The sequence below is a fragment of the Tympanuchus pallidicinctus genome, unplaced genomic scaffold (genome assembly GCF_026119805.1).
Source record: "Tympanuchus pallidicinctus isolate F22 unplaced genomic scaffold, pur_lepc_1.0 scaffold6, whole genome shotgun sequence".
In the NCBI taxonomy this organism is placed as follows: Eukaryota; Metazoa; Chordata; class Aves; order Galliformes; family Phasianidae; genus Tympanuchus; species Tympanuchus pallidicinctus.
Window position 1 is genome coordinate 30369668 of NW_026294780.1, and position 19969 is coordinate 30389636.

The 19969-nt window shown below is 42.5% G+C and overlaps 1 protein-coding gene across 1 annotated transcript; it reads left to right on the forward strand.

Annotated features, from left to right (window-relative positions):
* The first annotated feature begins 4675 nt into the window (after positions 1-4675).
* On the forward strand, positions 4676-17010 carry LOC128071602 (feather keratin 1-like). The gene is made up of 2 exons (XM_052664505.1): positions 4676-4928; positions 16619-17010. The coding sequence occupies exons 1-2, from the start codon at positions 4830-4832 to the stop codon at positions 16934-16936; spliced, it is 417 nt and encodes a 138-aa protein (XP_052520465.1). The 5' UTR covers positions 4676-4829; the 3' UTR covers positions 16937-17010.
* The last annotated feature ends 2959 nt before the right edge of the window (positions 17011-19969 follow it).

The window sequence follows — 19969 nt, forward strand, 5'->3', positions numbered from 1 at the left end:
CAAAGTCCTGTACCTCCATAGGAGAACTTGCAGGGGCTTAAATGGAAGAAGGTTGTAAATGACTGACTGAGAGCTTGGCACAGAGTGCCTGCTCTGGACAAAGGGAATCTGCTGCTTTCCTCTTCCTTGGCACAGTGCTCATGTTTCAGCAATTAGGGCACAGAAATTTTAACTAGCAAGCATGATGGAAAGACAAAATGTGTTCATCAAAATGCCATTTGTGACACTGTGCACAGGTACAGTAATGAGCTATATTGATTTGGCTTTAGAAAACCAGTGCCCCAGAGGCACATTATCTTGTGCTGACATCACACTTCTAAGCCCTTTTTTTTGTCCTTTTGCCTCCAGTTATTTTAGGCTAAACTCTGTTCACACCTGCAAGCTGTATACTTGCAAATGAACTCAAATCTGACCTCAGTAATACGCTCCTTTTGTCCTAAAGAAATACATTTAAAAAAGTGACATTATACACAGGCCAGGCTTCCCATCCTCTAGGCCAGTTTTTAAGATTGGACTTCATTCATGAGCTGCACAAACACAAGAAAATGGGAGACTGGTGCCAATGTATTTGTTTACAGAGTCTCTGCTGTTCTCAATGATCTGCAGACACCTTGTAATTGCAGGACCAGGTCCTGAGTAGTGCCCCCTCTATAGAGATATTCTGAGTGCAGCAAAGAAGTGAGAATTTTGTTAGAGGCAGAATCTCACCTGGTGTGCACGGCTTGATCTAGAGCCTGTTAACAGCCACACAGCGATTGTAAGATGTTATTCTGTACATCAGTATCTCAAAGCTTGCTGGGGACACAGGTGGACTTGTTCAAGTCCAGGCAAGTCCTGAGAAATCCTTTGCCTGGAGAACTTTGATGGACAAGTCCTGGCAAGGGTTGAGAAATCCTTTGGGGGACACAGATGAACAAGTCCAGGCAAAGTCCTGGGCAAAGGTTGTGAAATCCTTTCTCAGGAGAACTTTGATGGACAAATCCCGGGCAAGGGCTGTGAAATCCTTTGTCTGGGGGACACAGATGGACAAGGCCAGGGCAAGGAGAGATGAGCTGCAGCTTAATAGCTGTGAAGCAGTCTTTTGTGTGGACTTATCTCAGGATGATGGCCATCTCAGGGGGCACTCACGTGACTCTTGCTCAAGCACCCAGGGATGTCAAGTAGGCAGGAGAACAAGTAGGATAAAAGAGGAATCAAAAACCATGAGGATTAGGTTTCTGACAACAGATTCCTCATGAAGTGATGCCTGCTTGCGGAAGTAGAAGAGGTGTCTGCCATCAGATTCCTCACACTACGGAATTCTTGCATCCTGAAGAACTCTGGGCCTGCTGCCTGAGCACTGCTGCTTCCTCCCGCATTGACTCCGCGACTGCCTCCTGCTACCTGCTTGCTGCCCAAGTCCAGCCACGCTGCTGCTTCCCTCCCTCCCATCCCCCGCTGCTTCTGCCTGGGACCTTCGAAACGTCACGCAACGGGACGCTGCTGGATCCTGGTGGTGAGTATCCCCGCTTTACGCAATTCTTGCTTCTTTCCTATCTTTTCTATCGCCCTCCTTCCCTTCCCTTCCCCGTCTCCCTGATTAGGATTTGTAATAAACTGGATGGAACAACATATGAACCGTTGTTTCTTAATCTCACGCCGGGTATACAGATATTAAAAGAACCTCATCTCCCTCCTATAAATTGGAGCGAGACGGCAATAACTTTTGGGATCCTGTAATTCTGCCCCTCTATCATTACACTCTCTGGGCCTCCTTTTGCCCAGCCCTATTTCCTGCACTCACTGAAGCAACAGGCAGTGCTCCAGGCAGCCTGCCAGCACAGCAACAACACACAGCACAAGCAATGAGAAATGACTGCACCAGGAAACATATAATTCTGGAAATTTCCAGTCTACAGTACTTCTCTTGCTTGCATACTTGCACAACTAGCGACAACTGCAATTAATCTCAAGCAAGTTACAACATCCTTGTTTCTGCTTTTTTTTTTTCTTTTTTTTTTTTTTTTTTTTTTCAGTCTCCCCACAGCAAATCTTGGAAGTTCCTGTCCATATTCTGGTAAAGGTTGCTAGAAGTCAGTGCACCAGATCCACCATACATCGTTCTCTCCTTCCTAAATTAGTGGTGTTAACTGCTAAAGGCCACACAGTCCATTTAAGTTTGTATATGTTGATTTGCTTGCACACAAGCAAATGTCTAAAAAGACAGCAGTTCCATTCCATGTAAGTTCTTGTTCAAGATGGATCGATCATGAACAGGGCTCAAATCACTTCTTTAGTAAGCAAAAGCCTACTTGAAGATAAAGAATGTATCAAATGGTGAGGCAAGTCTGACAATATTTATGGAGTAGTGTGAGGGGACCTAAAGTATAATTACATGAGAAGACATTGAACATGCATGAAATTTCTGTGCATCCTCTGTAAATGTTATGTCATATAATCACAGAATCATAGAATATCCTAAGCTGGAAGGGATCCAAAGGAACGAGTCCAACCCCTGGCTCCACACAGGAGCACCCAAAATACAAACTTGTGTCATTTAGGGAGGTGATACAACCTGACTAACATAAATTCAGGTTTTGATTAGAAGAAAGCAGTGTGAAGAAGAAATTAGTGTGAATACATGGAGAGATTTGGCAAATTCAATTAAAAATTCTGGTAGTGCAAATGAGGCTTTAGTCACTGTGCTAAACTGCTGCATCCTACATAGGAAGAAGCTCAGCAAAGAGGCATTCCTGATTATTTCAGAGCATATCAGGAAGCCTGCAGTGGCAGTCCAGGGGGAAGCATTAATTACGAGATATAAGACCTTATCTGCATTTCAGTTATTGGTCAGGCGTTTTGAACCCCATAGGAAAGTGTCCCAGACACCATAAAAAAAACTTTTGTCTGCACAGGAGGGGCTAAAATAACACTTAAAGTATTCACAGCAAAAACAGAATGAATGATAAAACACTCTTGCTGCAATCAGAAACAGGCTTTGGGTGAGAAATCCACCCAGCTTTACAGGAGTCATTTATCTATCAGCAGCTGTGGAAGCACCTGTAACAGGTACTGGGAGATGCTGTGTGTGTTGGCAGTTGCTCCTCCAGCTTTCACTGCTCTCTCCACTCCTATCCACTTAGTCTCTCACAAACATAGGCCCTCTGAAAAGATTTGAACACATGTTGCTGCATGTTCATGTTGCTACATGAACAGGGCTCAAATCACTAACAAGATATAATGCTCATCCTGCAGGGCTGTCACATGTCTTTTTTTTTGTTGTTTTTTTTTTTTTTTTGCTGGACTGCATCATCTGCTCAGGCAGTGTGCTCTCACTGCGGTCCCAGGGGCAGCTCAGGTATCCCAGGATCTACACTTGCATTGCTGTCTGTCAGCATCTTGTGGTCTCTTTCGAGACACTACAAAGTGTAACCAAAGACTTTTTTTCCTCAACCATGTTTATACACAGTTAAAAAGTATGCATTTTCCACCACTGGTAGATTTCAAAAACCTAAAAATATTGCAAAACAGCTTAAATTACACATTAAATGTGTCAGTCTGTGATTTATGGCACAATTATAAGATATGACATGGTGGTTATTGGTATTGAGATTAAGTATTACATGTTTCAGACCACAAAACATACTGGGGAAGTTCTAACTGTGCTTGTGTATTCATCTCTAAAAAGAAAATTGGCGTAATTACATCTACATATCTAAAAGGGAGAAAGAGCTGCAAAAACAAAAATGAAGAAAGTTTATATTTGAAGACAAGAGTTGTAAATACATAAAGCATTTATTTCACTTTTTAATTGAACATTTAAACAGAAGCTAACAATTTGATTTTAATTGGTCCTTTTTATGTAAACACATTTGAAGAATCATTTTAAGTCATCTTTGGCATAGGAAATTAAGACTGATGCAAGAAGCATTAAAAATCAAAGAAAATAACTATAGCTGTTGCTTGGTTTGGTATTTTACTAAGCGTTGAGGAAAAAAATCAAAAGAGAAACTTATCAACTGAGTTGCAAATGAAGCAATACTGAAATGTTGTGGTCCATCCTAAGATACCAACGCAACTGCAGCGGGGCATGAGTCATACCATCCAACTAATGGCACACAGGGCAATGCAAGGCTGTTTTAGTTTTATGATAAAAGAAAAGCAGGCAGCTGCCTTGGGTGGTGACTCTGAATGGGCAGCTTGCTGCCTAAGTAGCCTGTGAATTAATAGATGTTTTTTTAAGCCTGATCTACCCATCCCTGCCTTCTGCTTCCATATTCCTCTGCTGCTTCCTGAAGGGAGGCTGTGATGAGGAGGAGTTTGGCCTCTTCTCCCAGGCAACAAACAGGACCAAAGGAAATGGCCACAAGCTGTACCAGAGAAGATTTAGATTAGACATAAGGAAAAACTTTTTCTCTCAGAGGGTGGTCAGGCACTGGAATGGCTGCCCAGGGAGTGGTGAAGTCACCATCCCTGGCTGTTTTCAAGAGGCTTCTGGATGAGGAGCTATGAGATATGGTTTAGTGGGTTGTGGTAGCAATGGTAGTGGGAAGATGGTTGGACTAAATGATCTTGTAGGTCCTTTCCAACCTTGTGATTCTATGATTCTATGGTTCTGAGATTCCAGGGCAAAGCCCACACCCCCCATTGCAGTTTGCATGAAGTTTGTGATTACTGTGCACATGGGTGTGGCTGGCTGCCCTACATATCTCCCACAGCCAGAGTTAAATGGTGTTTTTTTTTTTGTCTACTAATGCTGGTGGCATTTGTTTTGCTTCTTTCTCTAGAGTAACTCAAAATATGAGGCTGGATCAGAAGTCTGGCACATCTGGAGAAGGAACTGCTTGGCAATGGTGGCAACAGATCCCTCTTTTTGGAGACGGATTCGGCTGGAGCTGCCTCTCTTTCTCAGATGTGTGTGCAGCGACCTAGGACAGATGAGTTTTGTGGTATTTGTCCTCTGTCCTCCTTCATTCTGTCAGTGACATCATTTCTCATGAGAAATGTTATTTGTTTCTTTCAGAAGCAGGAAGAAGCTGTGAGAGCTTCTCCTCCTGGGGGCTTGATGCAACATGGGAACTGACTGTGTTAATGAATGATCTTGAGATGTGGCCGAGAAGAAAAACTCCAAGCCAAACAAAAAATCCCAAGTAAAATTATTTCATAGAATCACAGAATTGTCTGAGAAGGAAGGGACTCTTAAAGGTCATCTAGTCCAACTCTCCTGCAATGAATAGGACCACCCACAGCTCCATCAGGCTGCTCAAAGCTCCGTACAGCCTAATCTTGAATGTCTTCAGAGACAGCATCCACCACCTCTCTGGGCAACCTGTTTCATTGCCTCACTAGCTTTATTGTAAAAAAACTTCCTCATTATATCCACTCTAAGTCTCCCCTCTTTTAGTTTGAAACCATTTTCCCTTGTCCTATCATCACAGACCCTGCCAAAGAGTCTGTCCCCTTCTCTCTTATTGTCCCCTTTCAGATACTGAAAGACTGCTCTCATTTCTCCCTGGAGCCTTCCCTTCTCCAGGCTTAACAGCCCCAGCTCACTCAGTCTGTCCTTGTAGGGACAGAAGCTTTCCATCCCTGGGATCATTTCTGTGGCCCTCCTCTAGATCTGCTCTAACAGGTCTATGTCTCTCTTATACTGAGAATTCCACATCTGGATACAGTCCTCCAAGGGAGGCTTCAACGGCATAGAGTAGACGGGCAGGATCACCTCTCCACCTGGGCTTTGCATGCTGCCCAATGTACGGTTTGCTTTCTGGGCCGTGAGGGCACATTGCTGGTGCATGTCCATCTTCCCTTAACTCCTACTCTCACAGGACAGATGAGGAGTGGAGTTTCTGGAACATTTAGGGAAAAAAAATGGTGTAGGAATGAAGGTGGAAATGGAGTTGGAAAACTTGCTTCTGGGCTGCGCCAAAGGTATGTCCAGACCTCAAGAAATCTCTGTAAGGACTTGGAAAGATGGGCTTCACAAATTTGTTGTATTCTCACAAACAGGTTGACAGTATATAAAGATAAGTATGGCTCCTTCCTTGGTGTCAGGACATTACCAATTACCATGCTCTGAAAGACCAGGCATGAAGGACCCATTATCCACATAATCTCTGAGCCTGATGGGCAATGAACCCAGATTCTGCTCACAAGTCTGTGCTGCTCTTGAACTCTAAGAGGCCTCTCATAACACAGTGCACAGGAAGGACGGGAAAGTGCAGCAGTTCTTTCCTTCAGAACAGGTATTTTTGACCTTTACTGTGCCTCTTCCAGCTGGCTGCTTCAGTAAGTGTTGACTTCATCTGGGTAGCACAGGGTTTTTACCCAGTATGACTTGTTGAAATAGCTGACCTCCCTGCAGCAAACTGCTTCATCATGCTCATTAGAGCAGATCTGTGGGCTGCAGCTTGTCCCTCCTGTAAGTTGCCAGAAAAGGATCCCACAGAGATGAAAAGACTGCTTTGCAGCCTGCTCTATTAGCACTGCAACAGCACGGCACCAGTGTTCTGCCAAGGAACAGTGCAAGAATGTGTCAGGGCTGTGGGCTGAAGTACACTGGTTTCTCTTGGAGGACTGGAGCAAGGTGGTTCATCCCAGACAGATTCCTGAACAGGACAGAGTAACTCACAGGTTAAGCAGTCTGCACATGAGGTCAGCTACACCATGAGGAAGGAATCACTAGGTGCAGCCTTCTTTGCTGTGGGTTTCATCCACAGCAGACACATTAGCACAGACTCCAACCTCAAAACTGTTCAAACAAGCAGTGAGATTAAAAAAAAACAAAAACACAGATATACTTGGAACCCTTATTAACTTTACTGTTTCTATATCCTCAGGCTTCACATTTGCTTCATTTTTACAATGATAATATAAACACAGTAAAGGTTTCTCAATTGACTATATGACTTCAGATGGTGACAGCTTTAAAAGTAAAAAAAATTCTTCAAGACTCTGGATAGTATTGAGAGAACTATATGAATATAAATCAAGAGTGAACTCATCCTGGAAAGTATAAATTATTTACAATTATCTAAAAGACATGACACTGCAAATCTTAACATCTCATTCCTACGGATCGCTAAAGGAATGTGTGCATGAAGCCTTTAACTCTGAGTTTATGTTACATTGAAGACTGAAATGTGAATCTGTCACTTAACTCAGTTCTCAGTTTAGCTCTGTGTCTGCACATGGCAGGGGCTCCTACAGGAAATGATGCTCTCCAGCTCGAGAAATACTTGACTGAGCTTCTGCTGGAATGCCCTAAATTAAAATTAAACATGATGAAAAGGCCACACGAACAGTGACTACACAGAGGAGGGTGGAGATCAGAAGGACCTTCCTTAAACAGAAAAAGCATTGCACAGGATGACACATTTGTTTTTATCCATTTATCTTGTAAACACAATTATTATACATGTAGGCAAAGTCACAGTAATGGCACTCACAAATTAGGCATGGAAAACCAAGAAGAGGAGCCTATGAGCAATCACAAGTCTTCCTAAACTTGATAAATTCTTGTTTGTTGTGGAGAAAAAAAAAAAAAAAAAAAAAAAAAAAAAAGTTTTAAAACATGAAGCATATCGAGTTCTCAAACATTAAAATAGCAAACATAAGAATAGCGTTGAATTCCCTTCATTGTAATCAACGATGCTGATGTCTGCCAGAATTAGTCCAAGGTTTCTTGTCTCGCCTTTGTGAAGAGGTGGGTTGGAAGCTGACCTCTTGAGATTCATTCTATCCTTTCATTTTTCTGACTTCAAGATTTATAGAGTTCACCCATTCTGCCTGAACTGACCTTTAACTGAATGTCATGATACTTCAAGTAATAGCTTTAACAAGAACAAGGTCAGCTTCTAACCTGATATCAGGTTGGAAATTGGGAAAAGGTTCTTCTTTGAGGGTGGTCGGGAACAGGCCCCCCAGGGCAGGGATCAGAGCACTGAGCTGTCAGAGCTCAAGAAGCATCTGGACAATGATCTCAGTCTTATTTTTTGGTGAAGCCAGGAACTGGACTCGATGATCCTTGTGGACCCCTTCCAACTTGGGATTTTCTTTGATTCTACTGCTGGTGTTTGACCAATATTTTCTTGAAGACTAGAGGAACATCTGTGAGCATGTCTACAGGCACTACTCATGATGTGCTTCGTATTCTGAAAATCCTCCTGGATTAGCATAGCTAGTCTCTAAATATTCCATGAAAATAAGGCCATGACAGTAAGTCATACTTAGAGATGATTCTCAAACTTATGACTGTGACAGCAAAAGGATTGCAACACTCACAAATAGTTGCTCAAGCATGATGGAAATTCAGTTGCAAATACTGAAAGTAGAGTCATGACCTGGGAAAGTTGTACAGAGATACACAAATTCATTAATATATCAAAAGAAAAGTGTAATGAATAGATATTTTTGTTGAATCATTGAAGCATTGAAGCATTGAATCCAGAATGGGCTGGATTGAAAAGGACCACAATGATCATCTAGTTTCAACCCCCCAGCTATGTGCAGTGTTGCCAACCACTAGACCAGGCTGCCCAGAACCACATCCAGCCTGGCCTTGAATGCCTCCAGGGATGGGGCATCCACACCCTCTCTAGGCAACTTATTCCAGTGCGTCACCACCTTCTGTGTGAAGAACTTCCTTCTAATATACAACCTAAACCTCCACTGTCTCAGTTTAAAAGCATTCCCCCTTGTCCTACCCACCCATGTAAACAGTCGTTCCCCCTCCTGTTCCCCTCCATCAAGTACTGGAAGGCCACAATGAGGTTTCCCCCAGGGCCTTCTCTTCTCCAAGCTAAACAAGCACAGTTCCCTCAACCTTTCTTCATAGGAGAGGTGCTCCAGCCCTCTGATCATCGTAGTGGCCCTCCTCTGGACCCGCTCCAAGAGCTCCATATCCTTCCTGTACTGGAGCAGTACTGGATACAGTATTCCAGATGGGGCCTCACAAGAGAGAGGGACAATCACCTCCCACTCCCTGCTGGCCACCCCTTTTTTGATGCAGCCCTAACACAGTTGACCTTCCCCACTTCCCCAGCCTGTCCAGGTCCCTCTGGATGGCTTCTTTTCCTTCCAGCGTGTCGACCGCACTGCTCAACTTGGTGTCATCCGCGAATTTGCTGAGGGTGCACTCGATGCCATCATCTATGTCATTGACGAAGATGTTGAAGAGCACCAGTCCCCATATAAGTGATATTCATTTTCAAATTACAGAAGTATAAAACTGGTGTTGAAAATGAAGTGAAGGAACATGCTGTATTCAGGCTTTTTTTCTGGCTTTTTTCTTTTGGCAAATTTTTAGAAATTATAGGTTGCAAAGTCAATGAATTTGGTTTGCAAAAATACTGAAATTTACCTGACCTGGTTTCCTCAGAGAAATAAATGTCATTATTAATAATGCTATCTAATGAGGTGAACAAACTAAACATTATATCTCACCTATATCCTTAATGCACTGAAGTTCTGGGAAAAGGTTTGTAGGAACAATCTAACAAAAATAACAAAATTGTACAGGCTTTTAATATGAAAATATTCCAGTTACTTTAATTTATATATATTCAGCTAAAGAACTAGAGAAAACAGTTCAAATGCAACAGATCTGTGGATTCATGTAGACTTTACAGGTGAGGGATCAAGCTAAGAAGTATGCTCCACTGAGCACCTTTTCAACTCTTTGAAAGTCCTGTCAAGTGGACAGGATCAATAATTAGGGAGCGTGCATAAGCCCTTCAAAGAGACCTGAGTGCAGCACTTGCTGTACAATCACGCCCACCATGTTGATGCCATGGCCTCATGTGGGAGATCCCACCCTGGGACACAAACCTGCCATTCTTGGTTTGAGGAGCGGGCAGATTTCTTCTTTGACAAGCCCCGCTACCTTTGAAGCTCAGATCCACTTGTTCTAATGGGACTGATTAGAGAGGGAAAGGAAACTTCAAAAGACTTCACTGCCTCTGTGAACTAATTCAGCAGAAGGCTGTGCTGACAACCTCTTGTGACATGTACCATCATTTATTTTTTCCCTTGGCCCCCATTCTGCCCCTTAATATTAGCATATTTTTTCTGTTTGTGTGTGAGGATGCTGCAGTTTGCATGTACATCACAGAATAATCAGTTCCTCCACCTGATGAGGGACCCTCATCTGTTTCTCCCTGTTGGACTTCAGGCTTCTTTTTGCTCTGAGATTCTGCTGTCAGTCACACGTTAAAGCGATTGTGATTCTGATTCAGCAGTGATACATAGTTGTGACTGACAAGAGATGTATGGCTAATTCCATGGGAAAGATGAGGAAGCCTGATACATAGCATAGGAATGAACAAAGTGCGAACAGAAAACCCTGGGCAAGGATCTGCAGCTCCTCTAAGTCTATGTGCAGAGGGATGTGGAGGGTGTTAATTAATTTCTTGTCATTCAATTAACACTGATCTGTGCTGACCCTTTCTCTTTCCGCACTGTTGGACAAAGAAGATGAACATTCCATCTTCTTTGTGTGTCCAAAGCAGGACTACGCACCAGCACTCTGCCCTCTGTTTTGATGCTGACACTACAGCTTTCTATTTCCTTTCTGCACTTCTGCCTGCCCTTACCAGCGGAACAACTTCCTCAGCTGATTTACCAAAATACCACTTCACATCCAAATTTCTGAAAAATGCAGCTCGCCAGGTACCTTACTTACATGAATAAAATTTGAAATTAGTCTTACAGGTAAATGCCAAATGTTTCTCACTTACAGTTGTGCCTTCTCAGAGTGTAATTTTAAAAGGCCAGGGATGTTCTTTATTTTGGTGACACAGTGTCAAATGTAATACCCATCAGGAGCTCAGATGTCCTACTTAAGGAGTCCAAACTAAAGACAAAACCAAATGCATATTTAAATAATAAGATTATACAAATGCCTTGGTGACTGTGTAGGCATCTAGGTTTAGCTGGTCTTGGAACAGTTGACCTCAATGACTCACATCTCACCCTTTCAAAGACAAAAATATTTTACTTATTCTCCCAGTTTCTAGATTGGCCTTCAATTTCAGTTTCCTTGAGCTCCAGAAGCCTACTTCAACGGGGGCCCTTTATGCAAGGCTCCTGAGGATAACAGAGTTACAGCCCAGGCTACTCAGACACTTCTTGTTTTTACTGCATTTACGTTTGTTTCAGTTATTTAAAGTATGGCCCAAAAATCAGAAGAAAAAAAAAACATCTGCTTGATTGATGAACCTCACCACAATCATCATAGAGACTTGGTTGTTCCCTTCCACCACAAGTTTGCAATAAACTGGATCCTTTCCCCATAGATCCAGAACAAGCTAAGGTAGCTGCTGTCATCATGCCCCTACTCCCTTCCTCCTCCATCTCACAATTTGCTGGTAGCAAAACAGAAAAGGGTAAGAGAGGGGGAGCTCTGATTTGAACCCACGATTATCTACACTGCTTAATTTTCCTCTTGATTTGGCGTTGAGTTGAAGCATGTTCTGCTCTCTCTGCAAGACAACTGGCCTTCAAAATGTAAGCAGATATAGCCACTATCAGTTGACCTCAAAGCCACAGGCTGCAAGCAGAGCTTGTGGGGCTGGGGAAGGTAAGGCAAGGCAAGCATCCAGCCTGCTGCCTTCCTGGCAGCCTTCTAGTCACTTGGTGAGGCATTTACTGCATTCAGAATTTTTGTTCTCGTTCACAACACTGCTGCTGTATGGACTGCTGAGAGAAGAGATGAAGTAAAGGTGACTGCTAATTAACCAAGTGGTTCTGGAACAATTTCCAGAACAAGTTTTTACTTGCATAACAGTGATAACATTTTTTTAAGCTCTAGAAACAGATGGTGATTTCTCCTCTCAGTGAAGGCTGCCAGTAGCATCAGGAAGTAAACACAGTTCATCAGGCAGATAAATCTTGGGTTAAAACTTTAAGAAATCAAGAGTCACACTCCTTGCTACAAATGCTGGAGGAATTTCACACAGATAATGATGCTATTCAGAATCTGGAGGGTAATTTCCCAGCACCCTGATGAGCTGGCACTGCCTGTAAACAAAAGCGACTCTGCTTGAACAACGCACGACTCACGAAATGGCTTCCTTCAGCCGCGGCACTGCAGCGCCCGAAAGCCGTGAGCAGAGACAGCACTGCCACCTGCTGCTCCCTAGGGCACGGGCCTCACTTCCATCAGGGGACCCACAGTATGGGTAGTTAAAGTTGGCATAATCCCACGATAGTGCATTTACTGCGAATTAATTAAAAAATGAAAATTAATAATTAAAAGCAATAAAGGCAACTGTCAACTTTGCAAAACAGAAGGGAATGAAGTAAGCTGTAATTAATGTGCTGTCACAGTTTCGAAAAAATAAACAAGCCATCTTGCCACTTGTTTCACAGCTTAATCACATCCTTTGATGCTGTTATCTTTGGCTGGTTCAACTGAAGGAGTTTCATTAGCAATTTAGTGAAAATGTAGGCAATCAGCATCTCACCAGATTATGGCTTTACATTAACAATGCTGTCCTTAATTACAGGTATTATTGGGCAATGGCAGACTGATAATAGCTGGAATCTTGGAAATCTTGTCCTTGATGAACATTAGAAATGTGCCCACAGAGTTAATGTTTCAAGGTGATAATAGAAACCATTGCAATATTCATAGGTCTACAACAGTATGCCACTGGCATAAACTAATAGTGACGAGTGAGACGGCAGATGAGGCTAGCAAGAGACACAGTTCATCAGTATTAACCTGGTCACTACAGGTAGGGCTGGTGAAGGGCAGTTCTATGATTGCTGTAAAGTTAGTGCTGGAGACACTATGCAAGGGGTTTTATGAACAAAACCTGGTGGTCCTGGAGCTTTTACATGAGACACAATTAGAAAATTTCACTAGAGTTTTAATGAGTTAGTTGTGAAAGTTTTCAGGAAGCACAAAAGTGATGGTGATTTTATCTGACAATGATGGACAAGTACAATCTGAAGGAAAGCCAACATACTGTTGAGAAAATTGATTTTTCACACCTTCACCTCAGAAATGCTTTGATGAAATAAATAAATGTACATGCAAAGGCATCCATAGTATGCATTTGGTCAGCCACTGCAGGTGAAATCGCAGAATCACATAATTGCAACTGTTGGAAGGGACCTCAAGTGATCATTGAGTCCAACCCCGCTGCTAAAGCAGGTGCCCTACAGTAGGTCGTACAGGTAGGTGTCCAGACAGGTCTTGAATTCTCTCCGTAGAAGGAGACTCCACAGCCTTTTTGTTCAACCTGTTCCAGTGCTCTGTCACCTTTATCATAAAGAAGTTCTTCCGCACATTCTTATGGAACTTCCTGTGCTATCCTTCAGTCTTCAAGCACCTCTCCCATTCACCAAGACCCTTTTAAAGATGATAGAGAGTGGTTCAGCAATCCCCTCTGCCAGCTCCCTCCGCATTCATGGGTACATCCAACTGAGGCCCATGGATTTGCATGTTGATTTTGGCTAGATGCAATCTGATAATCTCTTCCTGAACCCTAGAGAAGCTTTCCATTCTTCAGACTCTTCCTCTTATCTCCAGGGTCTAGGATTCCTGAGGGGCAAATCAGGACTGAAAACTCAGGAAATTTTGCCTCTGAGTTGAGGGGGGCCAAAATGTCAGCTTTCGTGTTTATATTTGCACATGGATTCCACCAGGAAGAATTTTCTTTCTGAATTTTAGAACAACTCTTCGTGCTAGATTCTAAAGAAAACAGCTTTTCCCATTAGTCAGAACACTTGATACGCAGTGTGGCATTACAGCTTGTTCGTACTTTCTCTTCCAATGCTTTGAATCAGGATCATCCTTGCTTGGCAAGTCAAGCTGCCTATGGCTTATCTACTCAATGTGTGTTAATGCTGCTCTGTAAGCCCATTCATCTGTTCTTTATAGGGTCTGTGATTGTAAGTCATTCACGCGCATGAACCTGAGCCCTGCTCTACCACTACCTTCTGTCATTCTTTCTTTAATGCCTGGAAACTCTTCAGAACGGCAGAAAAATGCTGACTGACCGAAGTGGTTGGTCATGTACTCCCTCCCTCTTCTGGTGCAAATTCAAACAGTTTAGCTTATAATAAGCACACAGTGCACAGAAGAGTGTTTTGGCATACAGACATGACTCTGAGACGTATGATGCTCAGTGGATAGAAAAAGGGAATTTATGCAAAAGAAAAGAATTCTAGTAAGCAGTAAAAAAATAGGCTGTGGCTATCCAATCAGTTTTACAGCATATCCATTACTATAGCAGGTATATATGAAATTGCCTTGAAGCTTCCCAACCTGTACACTAAAGGTATCACTTGAATGTATCCAGTTCACTTCTGAAGAGCTCCTATGGGTTATGGTTATTAAGGCTAAATACAGTTACTGGTATTTTTCCTTTGTATAGCCAACACAAGACCATTCTCACTCCAATCCTCTGCTCCTCCAGCCCTGACCCCTCTTTTGGATGTGTGATGCATACTTAACTTAGCAATGTTCATAATCTGTCCTCCAGTACTTACAGAGTACTTAGGGCTGTATGTAAGCGCCTCCTATGGCTTCTGAAACATTTTTTTTTCCATTGCAAAGTAAAAAAAATAAAAACAAATATATTTGCTTTGGCTGATGGAAAAAAAATGCATGAGTACAGTAAAAACAAATATGTGGAAAAAGTAAACAAAACACAACTTATGAGTAAATCTACTGTTGTCAAAAGGCAATGACCCAAACATCACCATTTTTTTATTGCAAGTTGAGGGGACAGCCACATCAGCCTTGACCTGAGGATACAGATTGAGAGATCAAGCAGAGAGATGACATGCATAGGTAACTGGTGAATATTTTACCCTTTAAAATCATTCCAATATAAAACAGGTCTGAATAACCACAGTTATAATCTAATCTATGATCTACACAGTATTAAAGACGAGGCTGTGTAACTACTGTAATTCTAGAAAACTGACAATATGCAGTTCAAGGCTCATAAAATCCAGAAAGAACTGCTATCCATCCCCTCTGTATTTATTTTGCTTTTTCTTAGCTGTATTTCATTTTTTCCTTTCTCCTTTTCCCCTATAATAAGCTTTATGCTTGGCAATTTACATGTTTTCTTTTTACTTTTTGGACTGCCAGTCACAGAGAGTTTTGACTTACAAAGAGATGTTTTCTTATTCTGGAAGCTTCTTTGTCACTTTGACTGCAGGATTTATGCTTCTGCCTCTCAGATAAGCTTCCCCTTCACTGAGATCCATTCTACAATCCCAGCCTCTTTCTATGTGATTTAACTTCTCAGAGATGAATAGATGTTTGGGTTTTTTTCCTAATTTTATTTGAAAAGATTATATTTAAGAGAATTGGTTCTCACATAATCAAGACTTTGTATTAAAAAATATAAACAATAACAATGAAAGTGTTCAATTATTTCAGGATGGCAATCTGGCAAAAGGCACATATATGTAACACACATGAAAAATTATAAGGTGAAAACAAACAGGTACCTTTAATGGCTGCAACCCTTTTCAAGCCAGAAAAAAAGTATAGCACATACTTCGGCAGTTGTCTCACGGCAGATATGCGAAAGACAATTTCTGAGTTTTACTACCTAAGCCCCCAGATTTGTATTCAAAAGTCAGAGTGATCTTTATTTTGCCAACAGTTTGCACGTAAGCAGAAGGGATGTGAAGAAGATTCCTTTATTAGACACTAGAACAGGTTGTGCAGAGAAGTTGTGGATGCCCCAGCATTAAGAATATTCAAAGTAAGGTTAGATGGCTTATGAATAACCAGATCTGCTGCAGTATGTCCCAGCTCATGGCAGGGAGTTGAACTAGATGATCTTTAAAGGTGCCTTCCAAACTAAGTCATTCTATAATCTAAGATTTTATTATAGCATTAGGGAAAATGATTGATGACACCGTCCCTCCCATGTGGAAATACAGGTGAAGCTTCAGGGTTAGAAGGAGACCTGTCCCAACCCCAAAGACAAGTGTTGAAGCAAAGCCCCTGAGGGTAGGAGGCTGCTGTTCCCTCATGAGGTGACACAGTGCTCATCACTGGCTGCATCATCTGCTCATAGTGACGTGTCATGTCTCCAGGAAATGTTTTGGCTTCTAATCCTGTCACTTGAAAGGAGACTTAGTGGCAGACTGGGCATGTCCTATACACAGAAATGAAAAGGGAGCATTGCAGTGAACAAAAAAAAAAAAGACACAAAGTTCTTTAATTGTGGTGTTTTGCATGCAAGATGAGCTTGTTGTTACAAATAATGTATGTGCAAAGGGTGCCTCTGGGCCTATGGGCAGTTCTGAGCAGTATAAAAGCCTGTCCAACACCATGCTCCCTTATCCACTTCTCTTGCCTTCTCCTTGGTAAACAAGGTAAGCAGCAGTGCTCTTCTCATCACTGTCCTCTTTCTCTGTTTCTCCTCTTTCTCTTCTGACCTCCACTGAGTCTTTGACTCTGTTCTAACCTTGGTGTGAGTCTTACTCCTCGGTGGTGCTCCCACCAGCTCTGTTCTGCTTGCCAGAGTCAGAGGAGGTGGAAAAAGACCTTGGGCTGTCACTGCAGGGGCCTCTCCCTGCTCCCCAGCCTGCACCTCCTCTGTTGGTGAACTGTGAACTGTGATGAATTGTGAGATGTGCTTTGCCTTTCCTTTTCTCCTAGGTACACCTCCATCCCACAGCCATGTCCTGCTACGATCTGTGCCGTCCCTGTGGCCCGACCCCGCTGGCCAACAGCTGCAACGAACCCTGTGTGCGGCAGTGCCAGGACTCCCGTGTGGTGATCCAGCCCTCTCCTGTGGTGGTGACCCTGCCTGGTCCCATCCTCAGCTCCTTCCCCCAGAACACTGCTGTGGGATCCAGCACCTCTGCTGCTGTTGGCAGCATCCTTAGCCAGGAGGGAGTGCCTATCTCTTCTGGGGGCTTTGGCTTCTCTGGCCTGGGTGGCCGGTTCTCTGGCAGGAGGTGCCTGCCCTGCTAAAGCTGGGGTGGACATCCTCTGAACACATCCCAGTGATGCTTGAAGCCAGGCACCAGACTGAGGATGTAGCTGCTGGCCAAAGTTTCCAGATGGGCTGAGCACCCTCCTGCCCTCCTGCAAAGCAGAGAGAGGAAGCCAGGGTGCCAGCCTGTGCTGTCTGGAAACACAGCCAGCAGACGTCTTCTTCTGCTTTCTTCTCATCATCACAAGTTTTTGTTGTCTAGTGCTGTCCTCTGCCATGGGTTCATCCTGAAGCAAGCTGAGAGGGCCCTACTTCTTCCACTCACCACATGAGGGAGGAAGACACGCATCCTATTGTGGCAAAGTTTGCCAGGTGATTGCCAATCTGTTTACCAGCTGCTTTTGTAGCAGCTTTAAACTATGCACTGCTTTGATTCCTTCTTTACATTCAATAAAATTTATGCTGCATTGTAATCTCAGTATCCTTGTGTTCCTTTCCTGTTGAGATTCATAGCAAAGTCATTCAGGGAAAAATATTTTGACTTGGAGTCAAAATGTTGTATAGCACCATAAAGTTTACCTTTGTAAACTTTGTGTGGTATTGTCCAGGTCTTATCAGTGTCCAGGATGTTCCTCTAATGGGCATGTCAGCAGTGAGTGATGTTGGATATTGTTTTTCATTTGATAAGACAGGATAATTTGATAAGCTGGATACAGGAGTAGGACTTAATGGTCTTTTTGAGTCTCTTCCAACTCAAGATATTCCATGATTCTAGAATACAAAGAGAGGAGAGCTTCTTAAAAATCAAATTCCTGTATTCCTCAAAGGCTTAAAGAGCCTGCAAACTGCTGGAATTAAGTGTATGTGATCTGCTTGAGAATTTAGATACTTGCTTATTTAAAACTTCATTATATCTGAACACTGATTTTTTATTCCATATATTTCTGAAATGTCCTAACCATCTGACACTTGCTCTATCAATGTGTTAATTTTTAGCAGTAAGGTGTTAATTAAACTTACTTACATGACTGAAAATCACAGATATTGTAGATAGATAATATCTTACAACAAATCCCTACAAAGCAGAGTGATAATTCCTCTAAGGAAAGCACATTCAGAATTTCCTAGACACAGTAACTGCATCTTATTTTAGCGTCTCCAACTACAGAGCAAAATACATAAAGTTCCCTGAGAAGGAAGACAGCTTTGTCAGTCCTACTTCTAAATGAACTGCATTTTTAATTTACAGGCAAGAAACAGCTGTTTTTCATTACTTTGTGCAGTAACATCTCATTATCATGGGCCATCAGGAAGCTAGAGAACAGTCATCTGTGCCTGATGAAGTTGATTCCAACGTTCTAGCTCTGCTTCAAGAAGCAAAACTCGACCTAAGCTGAAAATCAGGTTGGGTTCTGCAGCGCGCAAGGAGTTAAGAGCACAAGTGGTAGAGGAAGATTGGAAACACTGCTGAGGATGAGGGCTGGCACTTCATGAATGAAATGTTCTGGCAAGATCAACTTTAGTTCTAGCAGATGCTGACCTGCTAATTCACTTGCTAGGCTGAGATGTTCAGCAGTTAGGCAGCAAACCATCTTCCCTCTCGAATGAAATGTTCTCACTACAACATTAGTTTACATGTGGGTCAGAGAGGGTGTGAGCAAGCAGGAGGCCCAGCAGTTCCTCCTGGCATGGCCACACAACTGAGACACACTGCCTGCAGGAGCTAGGAGAGGGTCTGTTCACAGCCTTCACTCACAGATGTTCTCATTGACATGAAAGCTGGTTATGGCCATAAATGATGTGTATTTGGGGAAATCCTCAGTGAATGGCTCCTTTCCAAGACATTTTAAGCAGTGAAAATCTTTTGGAGCTGCATACCAAGCAGGAGGGCCTGTACTCTGAGGTCTAAGAGGCAGAAACCAGTTTGAGCATCCTAACAATAAAGGGTCTTTTTTTTTTTTTTTTTTTTTCTTTTTTAATGTATTTAAATTCTGACTTTCATCTTCCAGGTAGGAAGGTGAACACCGAGAACACCGAGTCTCTAATGAGACTTCATTAATTTCATTTCAGTCTGTGTCAGAGGAGATGAAGTCTGGTGGACAGATGCTTAATCACAGAGCCCAGGAAAAAGCTGGGCCCACCTCTGCCACATTCAAAGCATCCTTCAGGACTGACACCCTGAATGAACATTAGCATGCTAAATAAGCTTTGTCAAACCATTCCCTCCTTGCCAGTTTAATATTGCTCATTAGTTTGGATGGGCTGTGAAACAAGCAGGGTGTGACATCAACACACTAAGTTCCACATTCGAAGACACAAGCTTAGGTAGAGCAAAAAATAGTGAATGCATATTTGTCAGTCACTGACCCACAGAGTACCTGCTATGGGTTCCCACTTAGGGGCTTTCTTTCCCTCCTTTTTTAATGGATGCAGTAAGCATCCTTGGAGAGGATGACAGCATTTCTTCCATTAAATATAATAGGAATTTTACATCAATTTCAACAGGAAAAGATGCAAAGAGAACAAAGAAAAACATTCATTTTCCTGAGTCTGTTCAAGTGAACCATTCCAGTTTACATTTGGTACATAGTGGCAAAAAGCCAAAGCAAATGAATTCCTTGTTGTGTACTGTCCACAAATATCATTTTGAAAAGTCAGATTACCAAAAAACACACCAACAACCTCAGCCAAACAGAATAGGTAAGTGTGAAACAGTCACCGCTATCTTTGTTATTAATTACTTATTTTTTAAGAACACATTTTGAATTCCTCTGTTAAAATACAGTTTCATAAATAAGAAAGGGATTTAAGCCAAATCTGTAACTTTTGAAAAGTTTCTTAAAAAGTATTTTCCCTTGGATAGATTTCATGCCCAGGAGTGACACTCCCCTTGTGATTAGCTTCTCAGAGGAACAGACTTAGGGTCAGTTCTTAACTGGTTCCTTTGCAAACCAACACTTCTGTCTTTTGATGATAGCTCCCTCTGAGATTTGTCTTCTGGGTGTGAAGCACACCCAACCTTGTCTGAGCCTTGACTCCTGACTTCAGTTCCTACCCTGGGGCCTTCAGTA

Excerpts from the sequence above, each read along its gene's own strand:
- LOC128071602 (XM_052664505.1), top strand. The coding sequence starts at position 4,830 with ATGGTGGCAACAGATCCCTCTTTTTGGAGACGGATTCGGCTGGAGCTG. Across the intron at positions 4,929-16,618 it reads TAGGACAGATGAGTTTTGTG|GTACACCTCCATCCCACAGC; the intron begins GTATTTGTCCTC and ends CTTTTCTCCTAG.